This window comes from Lingula anatina, chromosome 7 (genome assembly GCF_051362555.1).
Source record: "Lingula anatina isolate TDL-2025a chromosome 7, LinAna3.0, whole genome shotgun sequence".
NCBI lineage: Eukaryota > Metazoa > Brachiopoda > Lingulata > Lingulida > Lingulidae > Lingula > Lingula anatina.
Window position 1 is genome coordinate 15333276 of NC_141773.1, and position 19395 is coordinate 15352670.

Below are 19395 nucleotides of genomic sequence, written 5' to 3' on the forward strand. Positions count from 1 at the left end.
TACATAAAAACAAAATAAATTTATTAATAAATCAATGAATAAACAGCCATTTCTGTTCACCCTTTCTTGCAATTATAACAGTATAAAATTCATAGTCAGAGATGGTTTTCTAAGCTATACATATAATATTTTCCTAAACTGTTTTGTAGTAATAAAAGTAACTTAAGCTTCTATTTCATTTTTCTGTACTTTATTGGATCACACATCAAATAAACATTTAATTTAATAAAACAAAATAATTTCAGGCATTACACACAGAATAAGCTTTTATTCTGCCTAAAATCACACAATTGATTTTCATGTATAATCTTTTCTAAATTGTTCTGTAGTAAAAAATGTAACTTAAGTTTATATTTCATTTTTCTGTATTTTACTGGATCACACATCAAATAAACATTAATAAAATGAAATAATTCCAGGCATAACACACAATAAGCTTTTATTCTGCCTAAAATTGCACACCTGACTGATACTTGGAAAGTCATAAAAGTGAACTTCGCAGATTTAACAAGTTGAACATAAATAAAAACAAAATAAAGTAATAATAAATCAATGAATAAACAGTCATTTTTGTGCACCATTATAACAGTAATAAAATTTTAACGCATTTATACTCAACATTCCATCACATGCTTTTACTTGTTTTTCTGTCTTCTCAGGAATGAATTAGAAGACATCAATTTCAGCATTCCTTTTTAAGGTATTAACACTTTCAATGAGCTGGATAACAATTATGATAACCTTAAAGGTTTATTTTTCAGCCCCACTTGATCTGAAATATTCTTGTAAAAGTTCTTCAACTTTTGGTCTGTTTATGAGCTTATTGGCTTTTCCTTGAAACCGCCCTTTTTTGCCGAAGCCTTTGCCCTCTAGCAGATCAGAAACCCTGAATAATAACAGACACAACAACTTGTGAATAATAACTCATCATTTTGCAATTCTTGTGACAGTAAGTTATATTTTCTAAAATGAGAACAAGGGGAACCCGAAATGACCATCACCAAAATTGGAAATATGTAATATAGGTCATCGATGAAACACTGTAACAAATGTACGACTACGAGTCACTGTAAAAGAAATAAATAAATAATTAATGTCCACATCTTTTAGAATCATGTGTAGTAATAAAATCATCTTTAAAAAATTATGAACTAATAATAGTTATTTCACTTAGTTTGAATTTGCCCCAGGGCTGCGACTTACTTTGGTCCAAGAGTTACAACAGTATCTTCTGGCCCAGCCAGCAAGAACATTCCAGAACCCTGCTCATCTCCTACAGTGAGGAATAGTACCACATTCTGCAATATTCAAGAATCACAAAGTCTTTTACATTTATGAAATGACTATTTTATTAAAAATGTTATTTTTATTGAAAATAAATAAATAAATAAATAAACTTGGTGGACAGTCACTGAAACATTGGAATTCAAACAAGAATTCCTAATCACATTTCACAATTTTTAGCTTCCTTGATTTTCTGTTTACTTTGTATTGTATCTGTAAAGAGATGATATTAATCTGTAATTTAATTTTTTATATCTTACCTCATCATTTATTTCATTGACAATTATGTTCATGAATTCATTGTCTCCTTCTTTCCTGTAAAGACAAAACATTTTAACTAATAAAATATGGTTTGCATTTTGGCATTTAAATAAAGCACATAAATACAGGGCAAATCTGCAAGCTCATATATGAATAATTTAACATTGCAGAGTCTAATCTCTTCGAAGATAATCCCTCACCTGTGTAGTGAAAAGAAGTTATCTCTTTCAGGATTGGTCTTAAACTTCTGTGCCTCCAATACTGCCAGGTCTCTTAACAATGTTAAGGCATTCTGTAATAAAATGAGGACTCACCTATACACATTATGGAGTAGACCTTACAGTGAAGGCAGCACTCAAACAATTTTCACTGTGTTCATTGTTTGTAGGAAAAAATCTTGTGTAAAGTCAAAATATTCAACATAAAAAATTTTCATAAATTAATTTTATCAATTACTTAATAATATTTAGAAATTTATTCATTCTTCTTTATATATCAATCAATTCAAAATATCTACACTTATCTACTTGTTTATAATGTTTAATTTAAACCTATTTTTCAGCATTATTTGTATTTAATTCACTGTATGCGACAATTCTTTTCAACAGAAATTTATACCAAAATCTGAAAAACCTATAATATGTGGCAGAGAATCTATTAAAACTCAATAATAATGTAGCCAAATTACCTTCTGTGCAGCTTTCAAATTTTTCTGCATCTTGTCAGCAAGCTCTGCATATTCTTCTGGTGGTCCCCTAAGAATAAGACACACTTTATAATATTGACACATGCATTATCTTTATATAGTATTACACATTAACTTTGAACTAGCATGCCTCCGTAGTAATACCCCCTACATTGTATAATATTGTATATGCCCCCTTATTTTATATGAACAGACAAACAATTTTAAAAAATATTATATAGTACAAAAATATAATCAAATAAAATTATAATCATCTTCAATTCACATGCATATGAATCAAACTAAAAACTATAATATTTTTCAGTGACTAAGGAACCTGTAATGACCTTGGCAGTTACGAAAGTGCAATTTTTGATTTAACAATGATTTAGTAAAATACATCCTGGACCAACTAGAATGTTTTTCTTCCTTCCATTTCATGAAATAACTTTCTGTTTCAGTTATTTATGGATTTCAAGAACTTACTTAAACACACTATTCAAAGCCTTTTCTGTCTGATAGCATCTTCCCAAGTACTGCAACACCCTGCTTCCAGCCACAAAAACCAGGTTACACTTGCCTTTCTTGCCCTTCTCTACACTCAAAAGCTTGACTGCCTGTCCAAAAAACAACATTGCAGAATAAGTAACTATGTTAGTCTCATGTTTAAATTGACATAATTTGATAATAAGCTCTTATCTTGCCCTCACCCCCAAGGGTGGGTTTGAGAATATGTGGACCTGTCATATATGAAAAGTTTTTAACTATCAAAAACTAAGAGCCAATGATAAGAAACACTTTTCACATTTAGTCCACCAACAGATACCTTCCAAACCTTATCATTCCCACCTGGTTGCCCACCTGACTGTGATAAGAATGGTACCAAGTGTAAGCCAGTTCACCTGAAGATTTCTGCATGTCTCTTACCTGTAAATGACTCAGGTTAGCTACATGTGTACCACAACACATATTTGCCTCAATCCCTTCAATGATAACTACTCTCACAGGGCCCACATGATCATCCGGGAGACCACGAGTACGAACCTGAAATTTTATTTTCAATAAAACTCACATATCAGCTCTTTCAAATAACCACCAAGTTATACAACTATGGTCACCGTGAGAAATTGTTCAATTTAAGATTTCATGAGTGTGTGACTTCATTGGAAATGAGGACATGTTTTTTTTAACTTAAAAAGAGTATGATGAAAAAAACTTTTGAAACATGTTAACAATCTTTAAGATTCAATCTTATCATGGAATAAAAAGAAAATTTTATGTTTGGAAACTGGCTAATAAAGTTTCTAGACTACAGAAACAATAAGGATGTCCCACACAAACACACACACATGCATAAACGCATGCACACACACACACACTGTACCTCAGCTATTTTAGGATCATCCACACTTTCAAACAGCCTTGGATACATTGGAAGAGAGGCTCTGATCTTGGCATTAACTTCATCTTCTAACTCTTTTAGCTGTTCCTCTGTTAAACTGGTGGTATCTAATTCTATAAACGATGTTTTCTCACCAAGATTCCTAAAACAAAATATCATAATACCTATAGCAAAACATATTGAACTTTTAGACTGTGTGTGTGTGTGTGTGTGTGTGCGTGTGTGTGTGTGTGTGTTTGGGAGGGGAGGTGTTTTCCTACATGTATATTCACACAAAGCACTCTTGAAGCCCCTTTCTTAATTGTAATTCTAACAATTATTCATGAAAATTTAAACACAAGTTTCAATACAGTTTGCCAGAATTTGCTAAATATGAAACTTCTTAAATTAATAGACTTAATGAAAGTTTATCTCAATTATTTCAACAAAGAAATGAATAAAGTAAATCAAGAAATTCATATAATAATTCTACAAATGTATCTAAATATGTCTGTGTGTGTGTTTCTTACCATGATGTTGTTTTGTATCCATATTTCTGCTCTGCTATAGCTGTCACCAAGTGCTGTGCTGAAGACAATCAAATGCTAGAGATGTTATCATCTTGCAGATGATTAATCACTCATCATGCCTCAGAATTCACCAAAAATTCATAACAACAACAATTTTACTGAGCCACCAGACAGAATCATTACTTTTTTCAATATATCAACTGATTAATGGTACAAAAAAAATATTTCAATCCTATCATATTGCCATTCTTCTTTGCACCATGAACATTTGTTTTTCTTTTTTTTTCTTTAAACAAAATTTGGACGTTTCATTTTGATTAATATCAATATTGAGCCACAGGTATTATTTATGACATTTCAATCAAATCTCACACCAATTATTACCAGAGTGTTGTTGCATGTGGTCAAACCTCCGTGTCCAGTCCACAGTCACCTTGACCTCAGAGTTGACCTCCAGGTCAGACTGAACAAAATGGACAGCTTCGGCCCCTCGCCTTGTTACACGATGGACATCCACACTATTTATCTAAAATAATAAAACTGTGAAGTTTGGATAAGTCAGGCATAGTCAAACTAAGAAAACTATAACTAACTAAGCAAGTTTTACAGTTTAAAATAGACATGGACAACAACACCATTCATCTAAAATTAGCAAGTTGTGTGTTTTAAGACATACAAGAATATTCACCTCATTCATGACCAATACTTAGAACAAAATGTCTGTTCAAGTAAAATAAAAGCTGTTCTCGAGACATCACTGGTGATAATATTTTCTAAGCAAATGTATTTCTTTCTTTGAAAAAAAAAATAATAATAATTTACAAACACAGTTTAGCCAAGAAGGAAAGTGTCTCAGAAAACTGTTCCATTTGAATAAAACTTGTTATGATGTTGTACATTACACAATAAAGGACTAACCTTCCCTCGGTCATCTGGCTGAAAAACATCACATCAAAAATATATTAAGTATGAAATAAGAATTAATATTCACTTTAGAGGCATTGAAAATTGATGCTCATGACTCATAATTGCAAATTTAAAGCTTTTGGCCATAGATTGTACACTAGTTATGTCACAGAAGGCAAAATCTCGGCCATTGTTTTGATCACTCTGACGTATGATTACACTAGGGCCAAGTGCATCAAGAAGGGAGCAATTAACTCTGTGGGTCTGTAGCACATACACAAATCTCAAATGTTTTATTTTTTTGTAAAATAGATATATGGAAATATCAATCTTAATGACTGGCTGTAAAAGGACATAGAAAAGGGAAAAAATGTTTTTAGTCGGTTCATTCACATACCTGACCTCCACCCTCTGGAAATAACACTGTATCTTCTAATATGACTTCAAATCCTTCCAACTTTTGTTTCTTTCCATTTACGACTGTTTGTAAACGGGCTGGGACACGTGACTTCACCCTAGTGCTCAGCTGAAACAAGATTATCCCAAAGATTGACATAAATTCAGTTGTTCAATATATCCTTCTAGTGAAAACTTGTTTAGGCAATGCTCTTTAGGTGGGAGAGTAAATTTAAATACTGTCATTTATCATAAACATAATCTCCTTATTATTTCGCTACTATCTCGTTATTATCTCATTACTGAGTTTACAAGAGTGAAACACTATAAGCAACATTGTTAGGGTGAATGGACAGACTTCAAAACTGGCGGCCAAATCTGATTATCTCTGGACTTATGTGAAAAAAAGGGCAAAAAGTGAGAGGAAAGGTGAAGTAGGAAATAAATACAATTTCACTTTTTTATTATTAAAACATTCACAGATGTGCCAGAGACTTGAATACGGCTAATCACACCAACTAGGTATATCACAATCCGCTAGGGGCGCTACAGTCGTAACTATCCAGGGGCAGTGAAGTGTAAAACTGAAGTCGGCCTGCTGACAGTTCGCCTATGGAACCCCTTTTTTAAATCTCTCTTTTAGTGCCGCGTAAAAAAACTAATACAAGCCATTAACTAAATAAGCTGTAAATCAATGAGTAAAATCCAGTCACGTGATTTTCCCGTGTTGCAGTCTTTGAGAAGTTTCAGTTCAGGGTATTTTGAAGTTTTGCCTCGACAAAATGCTCAAAAATGTCAGGGAAGTACTGGTTTCCGCATTTTGAAATTTATATCCTATAAAGTTTATGAAATTTGCAATATTATATAGAAAAATCATGAAAATTAAACCATGCGAAGTATAGTTTATTTGATGCGCAATATTTATAGTACATGATCTGCACAGAATCCATCCCAGCCATGTGCTTGTGCGGTCGCCAATTTGGGTTTGTTTCCGGGTCATTAGATTAACATACAGCCATAATTGCCCTGATTGGTCACAAGCAATTTGAGGTGCAGCTACAGCTGAGTGATCACCGCTGGTCAGTAGTGACAGGTTTTAACCTGCAGAGTGTGGACACTTTTGGTGAATTTTTGCAGTTCAAAAACTTCAATATCTTTGTTGCTTGTAGGAATATTTAAAAAATTCCAAGTGATTTCATCCGGTTTTTGCATTACCTTTCAGATGATATAAGTTTTATAATTTTCTGATCAGTTTGAAAATTTTTCTGATATACAGTGTACCTACACCAACTTCCTTAAATAAATTATATGTCCAGAGCATAAAACAACATAAAACAAAACACAACTATAATCTGTGAAGATACAGTAGTGAAGCATAAAACTCATTGATCAAATCTGAGCTTGTTATTTACGGTTTGGACTAAGCATTTGTTGGAAAACACCTTATTCTCTACCTCTCTCAAATAACCATCCTTCTGACAGGACAGCGCCATGTCAAATCTCGTCCACTCTCGCATATCGAGACCACAACGTGGTGCATCTTGGGTAATTTCAGCCATTTTCTGGGAAAGGTAGAAAATGTAAAACATCACTAAAACCAGGCTTATTTTTCCACATATCATAAACAAAGGGCCCGTATATTATTTCAGAGGTAAGTGACGCCCTTATCCTTTCAAATTTTTGCAACGTCATTAACCAAAAGTAGCTTTTTAAGAAGTTCAAGGAATGCAAACCAAGGCCGTCTGCCTTGAAGTTTCACTGTTGTGATATTGCGGTGACTCAGCTGACTACCTTAACAGGGGTAGATCTGTCAACCCGAAAGATTCACATCACCTCGGCATGGTGTACCCTAGAGTCTCATTTACCAAAACAAAAAGTATTGTTTGATCGTTTCACTTTCGTCTTTGGCGTTTTGTAAGTGGAAATCCACGAAGAGTTACATTACTTGGGTTTATAACTCGATCCTAAGAACAATTTACCTGTTTGATACATCGTTTGTTTTTAAAGCAGGGATGCGCAATCAAACTTTTCTATTCAACCAAGGATTTTAATCTTCTTACATGTATGTATAGGTATGAATATAAATAAGACAGAGTTTTCACAAGTCTGTTTGGGAAAATAGTGAAAGATAATGTGGATGGTTAATCAGTATAGAAAAAAAAGAAAGCATCTGCATAGTAAAAAAGATAGCATCATTATCATGTTAGTGCTCATTTCAGTTGTTTACAATTAGACAGACAATGTGATCAGCTGTCATCTAAGTTTAGGATCTTACTAGTACTTTGCTACATGGTTCTGCTGCAAGTAAGGCCTCAAAGACATGACTTAGGTGAATTGCAAATTAGTACACAAGTTGATGAAGTGCTGAACAAACCAAGTACTGTCTCACTGCCTTTAACCAGTTTGTGCATGTGATGAATTAAAGGGGATTTTAAGATTTTCATTAAATGTGTCTTAACTTATCTATTGACATGCTGACATATCGCAACTGATACTCTCAAAGATGGACCAGGTAAACACCTTAAAATACTATTCTAATATGACCTACTTTCATATTACTGTAGTTTTAACTTTAGGTGATCATCACATTCTACTTATATATCAATATATGATGTCCAAATTTACAAATATTTTCATATAGGTGCTTTTAAAGTTCAAACTGTGAAAGTAGGCCAAGTTTGTACTTTATTTTCCACAGACTTCCTTGCTATATCACTGGTTTACAATATGAGTACCTAAGGTCTAAGTCATGGTTAGAGAAGAGCAGAGTAAGCCCTTAGACTGAGTTTAGATCAGCTGTAGACCTGTATACACATTAAATTTGCATAACAGTCAGTAATGAATAAAAATACCCAGAAATCTTTAGTCCAGACATTTGTTTGCTTTATTGATGTAAAGTGTCACCTGTGTAATTAACAAGCAAGTGGTAAGGGACAATTTTACAGTGATTTGGTAAGGGACCATTTTATATACTTGATTAACGTACAAAACAATGCAGCTCCTATGACAAATGGTTATAAAAAGTATAACCACTATCTGTGCATGTTGAACCTCCAATCAACCCACAATGTAAGGACTTTTACATTGATTTTTATCGAACTCCAATTTTAAGCTTAAACATCGAATTTGATCAAAGGTTTTAATCAGCACTAGGATTGCAATGAATATTTATGTAAGTATCAGAAAATGACCATTGTGGCATTTAGTTGTAGTCTACTTTTCATCTTTTTTATCATTCCAGGGTTTCCTCTGAAGATTGCAAAGGGGCAGGTGTTACAGAAATATAAAACCATGTATGATAAGGTTACCTAAGGATTAAAATAATTTTTCCTGAACCTTGGAAGAACAGTTCACTATCAAAAAATGAATCAAATATGTGAAGTGGCCTGGACTGGGTAAAGTGATAAGAAACACGTTGCGTTTGGAGCGACAGTGTGTTGGCTATGACAGGGTGTATGGTGTGACATAGTGACCCATGTAGCAGCATACATTGTCATAATGAGCCCTGTACACCATGGCATCACATCAGGAGAGAATTACACCATCAGATGCTGAGTTTTTTAGTAACAATGTGGATACCAGCAATTTATCAGAGAACACAACAAAGATTTTGTTTCACTCTTCTTCAAGTAGCACAACAACAACAACAACAACAACAGTCCCTGCTGGTGGAGTTTTTGAACTTAATACCACAGCGCCTCTGGATATTAACGCAGTAAAATCTGCTACGGTAGACACCAGTAGCGAATTACCAGCCCAGCGTCATGGAGCACTTTCAGCAGGCCTCAAAAGGCCAGGCATGTCTCAGAAGAGAGAACTTATGGGCATGATCAGTGAGAAACATGCACGGGATGCTGTCATGGCTTTAGTTGGCAGCAAGGCTAATAATAACAAAAATGAGACACTTCTCAGTGCGTCAGTTTTAGAGGCTAACCAGAGTTTTGACGTCAGTGTGAATTCTTTGATGTCAGGTTCTTTACCCAGGGATCTGGAAACTACCACTAATTTGTCAGAAGGTTCCACCATGTTTAATAATCCAGGTGATCATTCGTGTGTTGGGTATTATGGTGCTGCATCAGTGCCAGATACCAATGACTCTCTTGCATCAGGAGATGGAAGTGTTAAGGTTGTGAATGAAAACAGTACTGGACTTAACACTGCTATGGGTGATATGTTGAATGACAGCAGAGGATTGGCTGAGATTAAAAATATACATAGCAACTTTTCAAATGCACACAATTGCTTGGATATGGAAACTATGTTGCCTCCTGGCTGTTTGGTTGAAAATAAAAGTGTTCAGGCCCTTTCTGGAAGAACCGCAGTTGGGGATGATAACAATATGATTCCAGAGTGTCCTTGTCCGACAGATATAGACATCTCAACCAACAGCAACCATATAAGAGGTACATTATATACACCACACACAGCTGTGGGGTCTACTCACTGTGTTGGCACTTTACACCTCTCAGTTAAGGCAACTGATGTGACCATTTCTACCAACTGTGATGATGGCTCTTTGGCAGAGTCAACCGCAGTGACTTCATGTATAGAAAAAAAGGGCAAGGAAGGTATAGCTGTGCAAGGCAGTGATGCTATTGTAGATAACACCCATTCATCTGTGGATAACACGCCTCTAAAAGGCATAAAAGTAGACACGGAGAATGTCCCTGTTCAAGGTGGACTGGTCAGTACACGGCCATACAGTTATGGTGATCCTAAGCAACTCCCTCTTGTCAGTGCACACTGGGCAGCAGAGCAGTCCCAGCAGCAGAATATTGGTGCGCTATCGCCTAACAGTGCTGCAGCTGCTGCTAGTGCATGTGGAAATGGACAAGGAGGCAGTGAAATAACCCGAGTGACTAATTCTTGCCAGTTGAAAATGTCTGTGACATTTCCAGAGGCAGCAGGACTGGGGCAGCCGCAGCAGCAGAATTGGAGCTTGGAGTCTGATAGCGCTTTGTTGGATGCTGAGTCACATGAGTTACCACAGGGTGATGACACAGAGAGTGATACTCGAGACAGTGAAATGGAAACTATAAACTTGAATATTGCAACAGGTGCTAGTACGCCAAATGAACTGATAGATGGTTGCGAAGTGGAAGAGAGTGACACCCAATCATCACTTTTGGAACATGGGACTGAAAACCTGCCAATTGCCACAGGAGGGTCAGGCAGCTGTTTACTCCCTGGAAGTGACAATCCATTCCTCACCTCGGTCATTTCTACTAGTCCGCCCACCCTGACCGGGGTCTCTCATAGCGTGTCAAGGAGTACCACAAGTCTGGTGACCACCCAGGCAGCTGGTTCTGCAGCCCTAGCTAGTGTGTTAAGTTCAGTCTCGGCGAGTCCCCCTTATACCTTGCCAACCAATATCATATGTACATCTACTGTGACAGATCTGATGGCGGCTGCAGCAGTGGCCAACTCTCCCTACCCTCTGACGGGAAATCTTCCTGCTGTAATTCCTATGTCAAACTCAATGTTGGGATTAGGACCTCTGACTGCTAATGTTGCTGGTCTCCTCCCCACTGGGACTAATAATGCATTGACTTCAATACCTTTCTTAATTGGTTGTGTTCCACCTAACATGCCCACAGTTTTACCAACAAATTTGATTCCATTATTGGCAGGAGGAGGTGGGCAAGCATTAGTGGGCGTTCCTGTGAGTCAAATGACTGCTGCCATGGCAACATCAATTCAACCAACAACACAGGACCCCATGAATAAACAACTTTTAGAATCTCCACCACAACAGCATCCCCAGCAACTTGCATCCCAGATGATGCCACAAGATCAAAATAAACATATTCCTTCATTATCCACAGTCACAAATATGATAACGCTCACAAACTCTTCTTCCAACAATGGGAGCAGTAATTTTACTGCCTCAGCCCACCTGGCTGCCATGGCTACTGGCTCTGGACCCCAGTCAGATGTAACCATGGCAACTAATACTGCTGCAGTGACTTTCACCACATCCACCCCAGTCATGCAGGCCCTATTGAATGCCCCTCCCGTCATTGCTAGAGTTTTACCCAATGATAATGCATTATTTCACCCTGGCAGTAGTGTTCCCATGGCAACAAATGACATGTCTACTCCACCACCCCCTAGAATCACAGCGTCAGCCGTAACACCATTGCCAATGACAATGAACACTGTCAGCAAGGAGTTGAATGCTGAAAATGTGCCACCAACACCATCAACACCATTATTATCATCATCGTCTGTGATAGGCTCTAGTAGCAATGTTATTTCCATGGAGGATGTGAGCACTGGTGCTGTAACCATGACAATGGGAGAGGAGGGTTGTTCCACTGGAGAGAAGAACACACAAGAGACAGTTCCAGTGCCATTTGGCTGGTCAAGACATCTAGAAAATGGGGCTGTGACATATTACAGGTAAATGTTCAATGAGGATTCTTTTAAATAATATGATAATGGTTATCACAGTGATTTTCAGTTAGAAGTAATGGTCTAACAAATTGCACATAATAAATTCTGTCACTATTACAACATATAGCAATGATCTGTTTAAGAAAATTGAGGCATGTCGAATAAAAACAGCATAGATCCTTGCTACCCAGTACAAATTGACATTTGTACAAACTGAAGGTTAGCTTCATATCATTTTACCTCCAAATAACATGATTTTATGTTTATAAACGCCAAATAGAGCGTTTATCTTTAGTCAGATCATAAAGAAGATTATGTGTGTGTTTGTGCATTAGTGAGTGAGGGAGGGAAAAAAACAAAAAAGGAGAGAGGAGTAAATTATTTGGATTGATGATGAGTGCTCATATTTTCTGTGCTTGTATTTATCTGATAAAAAATCTGTTTCTAAAGAGACTTCAGATATGTTTCTTTACCTGTTTGGCATGATGTTTTGACCCATCATCAATGGACCTTGATTGCATGTTTTTTGCTCAAAGTTTGATGACTACAAAAGAGGATTAATTAAATTTAGTTATTCATACAAAGTGCAACATTTCTACTTTTCCTTAAGAAAGCAAACTGAAGAAAATGCAACATTTTCTTTATTATTATTATTATTATTATTATATTTTTTTGTAAGGCCTTTTATGTTTGTTTATATTGTTTGTTCATAAATCCCATAATTCATATTTTACATCATGAATCCCATGATCTGCCTGTTTAGAATGATGATTGATTGAGGATGAGCACTTTGAAAAACTGCAAAGATATAACAGAATACATAGCAAAATGGGTATAGGGCTTCATTTACTTGGATACAGAATTAATGAAAAATGTTTGTTATTGTGAGCACAAAATATGCAGAGAAGGAAAAGAATGCCTTAGTCATTTCTTTACAGTATTAACCCATTCCTTGGATATATCCTTTCAATTGTTTATGTAATGCATGAACATATCTCATTTCACTAGTTGTGATAAGTTTGCGATAATTAATACACAGTACAGAAGTCACTCTTTCAATGTTCCTTTCATCTTTTTGTTGTTTGTGTGTGTGTTTGTGTTATAAAAACCCATGTCTTATCTTTTTTCAATATTTCTATAGAATCCCTAAGGATTATTGTCAAAACCAGGGCTTGGTTTTCTGTAATTATGAAACAATGTTAACAAGAATAGAATTGATTTTGTATATTGGACACCATGTCTTTTGTTTTATGTTTTTATGGATTTCTCATGTAGCAGGATATTATAAGATGTTTCTTTATTATATTTTATGTCAGTGGATAGGAAATTTGAAGCATTACAGTCAGATGATTGTTTGCTCATAATGTAAATTATCTAACTTCAAAAACAGGAAATCTGTCTAAGGTTAAAAAGATTGTATTTTATTCCTCTGTTGGTTTTCAATTGTTGCAAGAACTCTCATGTTAAATGAATAGCCAAAGAATTGCTAGGAGAAACTGAGCTTGCATTGTCTCCTCAGAATGCAAGTACTTCATTATAACCAACAATACACATGGTGAATGTGCATTTAGAAATATTATTTCTATTCATTTTATTGAAACTAAAAGTCATAAGCTTTCACAATTACATTAGAAATTCAATTGACACTTTCACTGTGGCCATCAAATTCTACTTTCATTGTCAATGGCTTGAACAGTGCTCCAAAATATAATCTCTAATTTTTTTAGGACTTGTCTTTGACAACTCAAAACACATGTAGCTGTGATAATGCCATTGTCAACTCCAGATTACACAGACCTTCTGGTGTAGTGTCCAGTCACATGATTCGATTCAGTGGCCTCAAATTTTCTATTGTATACTAAACATGTGAAGTACTCCCTTTAAAGATAATGTGATGTTGATATTCTTATCACAAATACCTGTTTTTTCCCCCTATTGTCCCATGTGGTTCTAAGAGTTTACAGTCAAGAATAGAAGATTTTAAAGTAAAACAATGTATCCATAGTCCCTAGTTGCCTTGAAGGCCTTGTAGCTACTCAAAAAACGTTGATATTTTCCAGAGGCATATTAACAAGGTAATATTCTTCTAGTTTTCTCAGCAGGATTCAAAGTAGCAACCTACACATTTGTATTGATTTACTACATAAATTTTGTAATTAATATTGCTTCTTTAATGTGTTTCTTCATATAATTGACTTCTCTTTTTCATCCTGCACTATAGCATTTTTTTCTATAATAGCAAAACCTGCATCATCATCAAGAATTGTTCAGTCAATCTTTGCTTGCCTGTCTTGATTACACAGATGATAAAATGGAATGCAGATATTAACTGATTTTTAATACTCTGAGGAAATTCCTATGCTCATAAAAATAACTGCTCATTGGCTTTCAGTACCCTGCCTACCCTTTTTTTTTTTTCTGTCAAGAGTAATTTATCTGACCCATTTTTTTTTCATTTTATTTTGATTAAAAAACAATATGAAATGGCAAATTTTTTAACTCCATGAAATTTAATATTCCAGTACTCGTAGATAGCAAAATGAACCCTTTATCCCTGTGTAATTTGACTTTAAAGGGATTGTTTTCTAGTCAGTTTAAGGCTATTAGGTAAGACATTTTTTAGTAACAGATTGTTCATGTTACACAAGGTACACATGTGCCCAGCTGCAAGCCGAATGAGTAGTATTTTGCAGACAGACCTGAGCTGTTCTTATTTGCTTGAGTATTAAGATGATGGTAGATCAATTGACAGAAATGATGAAAATACATTACCCTCTCCCTCATGTACGTGCACACAAGAACACGCACATGTCAGAGGTATTCTCTCTCTCTCTCTCTCTCTCTCACACACACACACACACACACATACATACACACACACACACACACACACACATATTTGTCAGAGGTATTTTCCTCTTATATTTCAGTGCAGTTAAGTATGCTCATTTTCTTGTTGTGGGTTTGTCTATTCTTGGAGTCATTGATATTTTATATTTCTTACTTAAAATAGTAGGTTTTAAAGGAGATTATGTGTGTATTGGCTGTTAGTTTAACATTTAATTTTTTTTTTTTTACTTATTCAAAGAAGAATAGATAGTAATGTGCCTTGAAGAAGATTTATCTTAGGGGAATACAAACAGCTACAAACAGCACACGATTTAAGTTGTAAAGCAACAATTGCTATTGATTCCACGACTGAATACATACAAAATTTTAACAGTTCATTTTCTTCCTCTTAAGTGCAAGCTTTGAAGACCTCCAGTTTTTCATTTATCGATAAACTTGGGTGTTCTATTTGTTGTTAAGTTGGCTTTATGGCATGCTCCAGTAATCCTGACTTTGTACTTGCATTGTTGCATGAACTGTAAAGAAATTGTTTCTAGTCAGAAGGTCATGCATCTCCATGGCAACATGTGACAACCAGCAACCCTTTTCAAATAGAAGTGTGCAGGGATAGCATTCATTCAAACAGGAAGTATACTGATAATTTGGATAGAGATTTCCCTTTTAGTCTTCTTTTTCAGGAAAGGATTCATAAATCTTTGGTGTTTTTGTGTAGAATTAATTATAACTTGATATTATTGGTTTACATTTTTAAAATGACATGGGATTAATGAGAAAAGACCTTTTTAAACCCTTGATTATTAATTCTGTATGAAACTCTTTGTTCTAAGAGAGGTACATCTTTGGAGTTATGTCCTTGAGCCAAGATTAAAAAAATCTTATTTGTATTCTAGCTTTCAAGTACTGTAATTTTGTGATTCTCCAGAAATGTAAAAGAAAAAAAAAAATAGAGCACATTCTTCTGAAGAATAATTGCATTTGGCCATTTGCCAATCAGTGAAGTGCCTTCCCATTTTAGTGAGCACTTAAAAAACAACATTCTCTAACATATCATAAAAAAAAAACACATAATTGCATGAACCAAGCCATTTCTTCAGACTTGTTCAGGATTGAGCACTTAGCTGTCTATAAATAGGAGTTTCATGTAGAGAAAATTGCTGGCTCTCAGTATGGGATATTAGGCTTAATTTCATATGTCCTGAAAATGGATAATTGAAGGAAAGATAGTGTTTTGGCTTTTGGTTTAAAAAAAAATAGACATTTGAAGCATTTTTGGACAGGATTTTTTTTACTTGGGCCTTTTTAAAACAAATTTTCCATACATTTTGGTCTGTATTATGTGGAATAAGAGCATTTGCGGTACATTAACATACAGTTTTCTTAGTGTTTAAATGGACCGAATACCTAATTAATTTAACAGTCCAAATACATTTGTTGGGAGGTATTGATCCAAAAGTGTTCTGTGATTTTTTCAATGTTTAAGAAATCTAATCTGCATGCTTCTCAATAACATGGTCCCAGCTGACTTTAATTAATGAAAAATCTGTCCAAAATGGCGCTTAAAAAACATTTATTCTAGAGTGCCTGTAAAATGGCAGAATTAATGAAATTGTTCCAACATGTATAATAGATGTACCTCATTTGGGGCTTGTGGGATGTGGTTTGATGGAGAGAAAATCTGCAGTCTCCCAAAGCAAAATTTGATAAATTCAGATAATAATAATAATAATAATAATAATAATAATAATAATAATAATAATAATAATAATAATGGCGATGATGGAAGTAATGATAATAATGATAATTATAGTCAAACAAATTTTACCTTTGTCAAAACAAAATAATTCACATGGAGTTTCAGTGCTGCTTTAAGTCAAGTACCATAAGCCTCTTAAGGTAGATGAAAAGAACCACTTTGAAGCCTCTGTGTAATGATCAGAAGCAAGAGATTCCTTTTATGTATGGTCATAAGAATGGTGGTTTAAATAGAACAGGAAAAGTAGGCTTCAAATCCCTGTTGACAAAATAATGGGACATTTGAAAGACAAAATACATAAGAAAAGAACTTTTGATAGTTCTTTAAGCCTTCAGAAGTATTGCCATTTCGGCAGGTGGCCATCCTTCCTTTTCCCCCCTTTTTCATCTTTGGTTAGTAAGCACTGGAATCAGGAAGACTGGAATTTAATGTACCAGGCACAGGTTGCCGCAAGTTATTATGTAACTTGTTACAAACATCTGTGTGTTGATTTTCACAGGCAGGATTAGTTGTATTTGTGTCTTTGGTAAGGGAAGCATGGCTGTTTTGTCAAGAGTTGTGTAAGTTGGACATGGTCATGACCATATAGACTACATGGGTGTTGGTAACATACCATTTGGATGTACACATACTTATTTCTTTCCCACTGGCTTACCGAAGGATTGGAGTTGGTCAACAAGATAAGATTAATAGACCTACAATGTGAGAACAAATCAAAATCTAAAGAGACAACAGCGCATTTCCTACCTGTGAGGCATGGAGCTTTTCAATCCTTCATCAAAGGGACTTAATCACATAAATGATTCCTTCATGTGACAATCACCATGTTTCTTAAATAGAATAATGCTTTGTTTCTGCAACAATTTAATTTTCATTAGTATTTTGGAGGAGAGGGTGAAAACCCCCACAAGAAATATATACTTAAAAGATCAGTGTTTGCTAGGAGAGATTTTGACACATTCTTTCACCTATTGGCAACTTGTTGACATCCGTTGTTGATTTTCATGTCACAATAATATTCTTAGGTAAGCTATTAACTTCCATTACATATTTCCTCTCTTGACTCATGTGATTGGTGTCACTCCGCAAAGATCAGCTATATTGAGACTTGATGTATGAAAAAAAAACTACAAAAAATGATAGTTATTAATTTAAATCTTCCTGCTTACAGTGCCAACAAAATGCGGTTAACATCCACAGAGGAAGTCATTCAGTACTTACAATCAGAAGGGACGTGTAAGTGTGGATTGGAGTGTCCCCTGGTGGTCAATAAAGTCTTCAACTTCGATGTCAGCAAGCCGTCCAAGCCCTGCACTGCGGAGGATATACTGATGAACGATGCCATGAAGTCCAACCTGTGTATTCATAAGCGGAAATTGTTGGCCCTAGCAACATTCCAGCATAGTCGACTGATGCAGCAGCAGGCTGTTGGCACAATGGAGATTGGAGAAGGAGGGAATGAGAAAAAGAAGAAAAAAGGTGGTAAGAGATGCAGATATTCACTGTTAGGTAGATAGGAATTGGATGTTGTGAATGAAGGCATGCTTGTTTTCTTGCTACTGTACAGTTTTTACCAACAACATACAAAAGTTGTTATTTTAGGCAGGGATTGGTATTGATTTCTCTGCAGACCATAAATTAATGTAGCAGAATTGTAAGCACAGTGATTCAACCAAATTGTTATGTATTAATCATCAATATAAATTTTGACCCAGTTCTGTAGTCTATATCAAGCGTTCTTTAGCATGGCCCAAAAACCTTATTAACAAAGAACATCCTATTTTTCCTTTTTCCAGACACCAAGAAATCACTAACTCTGAAACAGCAAAAAAAGAAATCTCCTAAACAGAAGCACAAATATGAAGGTGTACTAGTCTCCCAGTTGTTGGCAGAGAGGGACAAAATGCTGCTAGCTAAAAACAAAGGACTGGGTGGAGTGGAGGAAGGGGTTGGAGGCGGGGGAGGACCCTCCAGTTTCCAGTGGCCCTCAGCCGAGGCAATTATAAGTGGAAAACAGCAGTTCTTAACAGATCATTTCTGTGATGGTTTGTACGGAGATAAACTGCAAACAGACAGTAGTGAAAGCGGTAGCACGCAGGATGGGATGCAGACACCAAAACTACAGGGGCTGAAGAGTGCCCAAGAGATGCTGATGGAACTGCAAAACCAAAAAGGCAGCAAACCACTACCTAACTTAGGAGTGGATTTGGTGAAAGAGCAGTTGAGTGGGGAATCACAATTGAACAATGGGGCTGGAGTACCCCAGGGGGGTCCACTGCCCCAGGGGAATTTACTGCCCCAAGGGGGCGAGTTTCCAACCAACCTTCACCCGCAAGCCATGATAGAAATGCAGCAAAGAATGATGGGGTTCCCTCCTCAAGCTATGCAAGGAGTCATGGGGATACAGCATGGGGTGGACATGATGGTACCTTCTGGCACCACAACAGGGGCACTTCAGCACCATGGAAACATGGGGATGCCCCGCCATGCTGGTGCGGGCACCGCTGGCGCAAATGGTGGAATCCCTCCTGGTGCTGGCACCTCACCACACAATAGGTTCCCTATTATGGTACAAGGAGATAACTTCCTACCAGAATTCTCCCAGATGCAACAAATGCCAATGATGAGGATACCAGGCCAGCAGAGATTTCAGAACTTTTCCCCTGGGATGCCACAAAATATGGGAGAGTTTAATTCCATGGGTCCGAGTGCTCACCCCTCCCCTATGCACCCAATGCATAATCCCATGATGTCCCCACCCCACAATAACCCTATGGTGCCATTCTTCAACCAGCACCCCCATTTTCCCCCTGGAGGGCCAGCAGGGATGATTCCTCTAAACCCCATGATCAACAGCATACCCGATTGGTCTCCACCTCCTAAGAAGAAGAAGAAAGCAACAAAGTCTAAAAAGCAGAAGGTAGGAGATTGTGAAGAGCAAGAAACATATGAT

The 19395-nt window shown here is 36.1% G+C and overlaps 2 protein-coding genes across 5 annotated transcripts in view; one reads left to right on the top strand and one right to left on the bottom strand.

The window, feature by feature from the left end:
• On the bottom strand, positions 1-7065 carry LOC106161971 (alanyl-tRNA editing protein Aarsd1-B). Of its 3 annotated transcripts, XM_013539050.2 has the most exons (13): positions 6898-7065; positions 5445-5573; positions 5060-5077; positions 4526-4667; positions 4142-4199; positions 3615-3774; positions 3158-3274; positions 2717-2847; positions 2234-2300; positions 1746-1837; positions 1545-1599; positions 1204-1298; positions 1-886 (listed from the first exon to the last, which is right to left on the bottom strand). In XM_013539050.2, exons 1-13 carry the CDS (start codon positions 7063-7065, stop codon positions 751-753), a joined length of 1368 nt encoding a protein of 455 aa, XP_013394504.2. In that variant the 3' UTR covers positions 1-750. The 3 variants fall into 3 exon arrangements, with proteins under 3 accessions (XP_013394504.2, XP_086874750.1, XP_086874751.1); XM_087018624.1 differs by lacking the exon at positions 5060-5077; XM_087018625.1 differs by lacking the exon at positions 3158-3274.
• The window catches only part of LOC106162002 (uncharacterized), a 21054-nt gene continuing 8627 nt past the window's right edge, over positions 6969-19395 (top strand). Inside the window, exons 1-4 of one of the 2 annotated variants that reach the window (XM_013539094.3) lie at positions 6969-7094; positions 8685-11845; positions 17614-17924; positions 18239-19362. In XM_013539094.3, the coding sequence (XP_013394548.2) occupies positions 8958-11845; positions 17614-17924; positions 18239-19362 (4323 nt within the window). In that variant the 5' untranslated portion in view covers positions 6969-7094; positions 8685-8957. The remainder of the gene's footprint in view (positions 7095-8684; positions 11846-17613; positions 17925-18238; positions 19363-19395) is intronic. The other variant, XM_087018623.1, reaches the window with a different exon arrangement.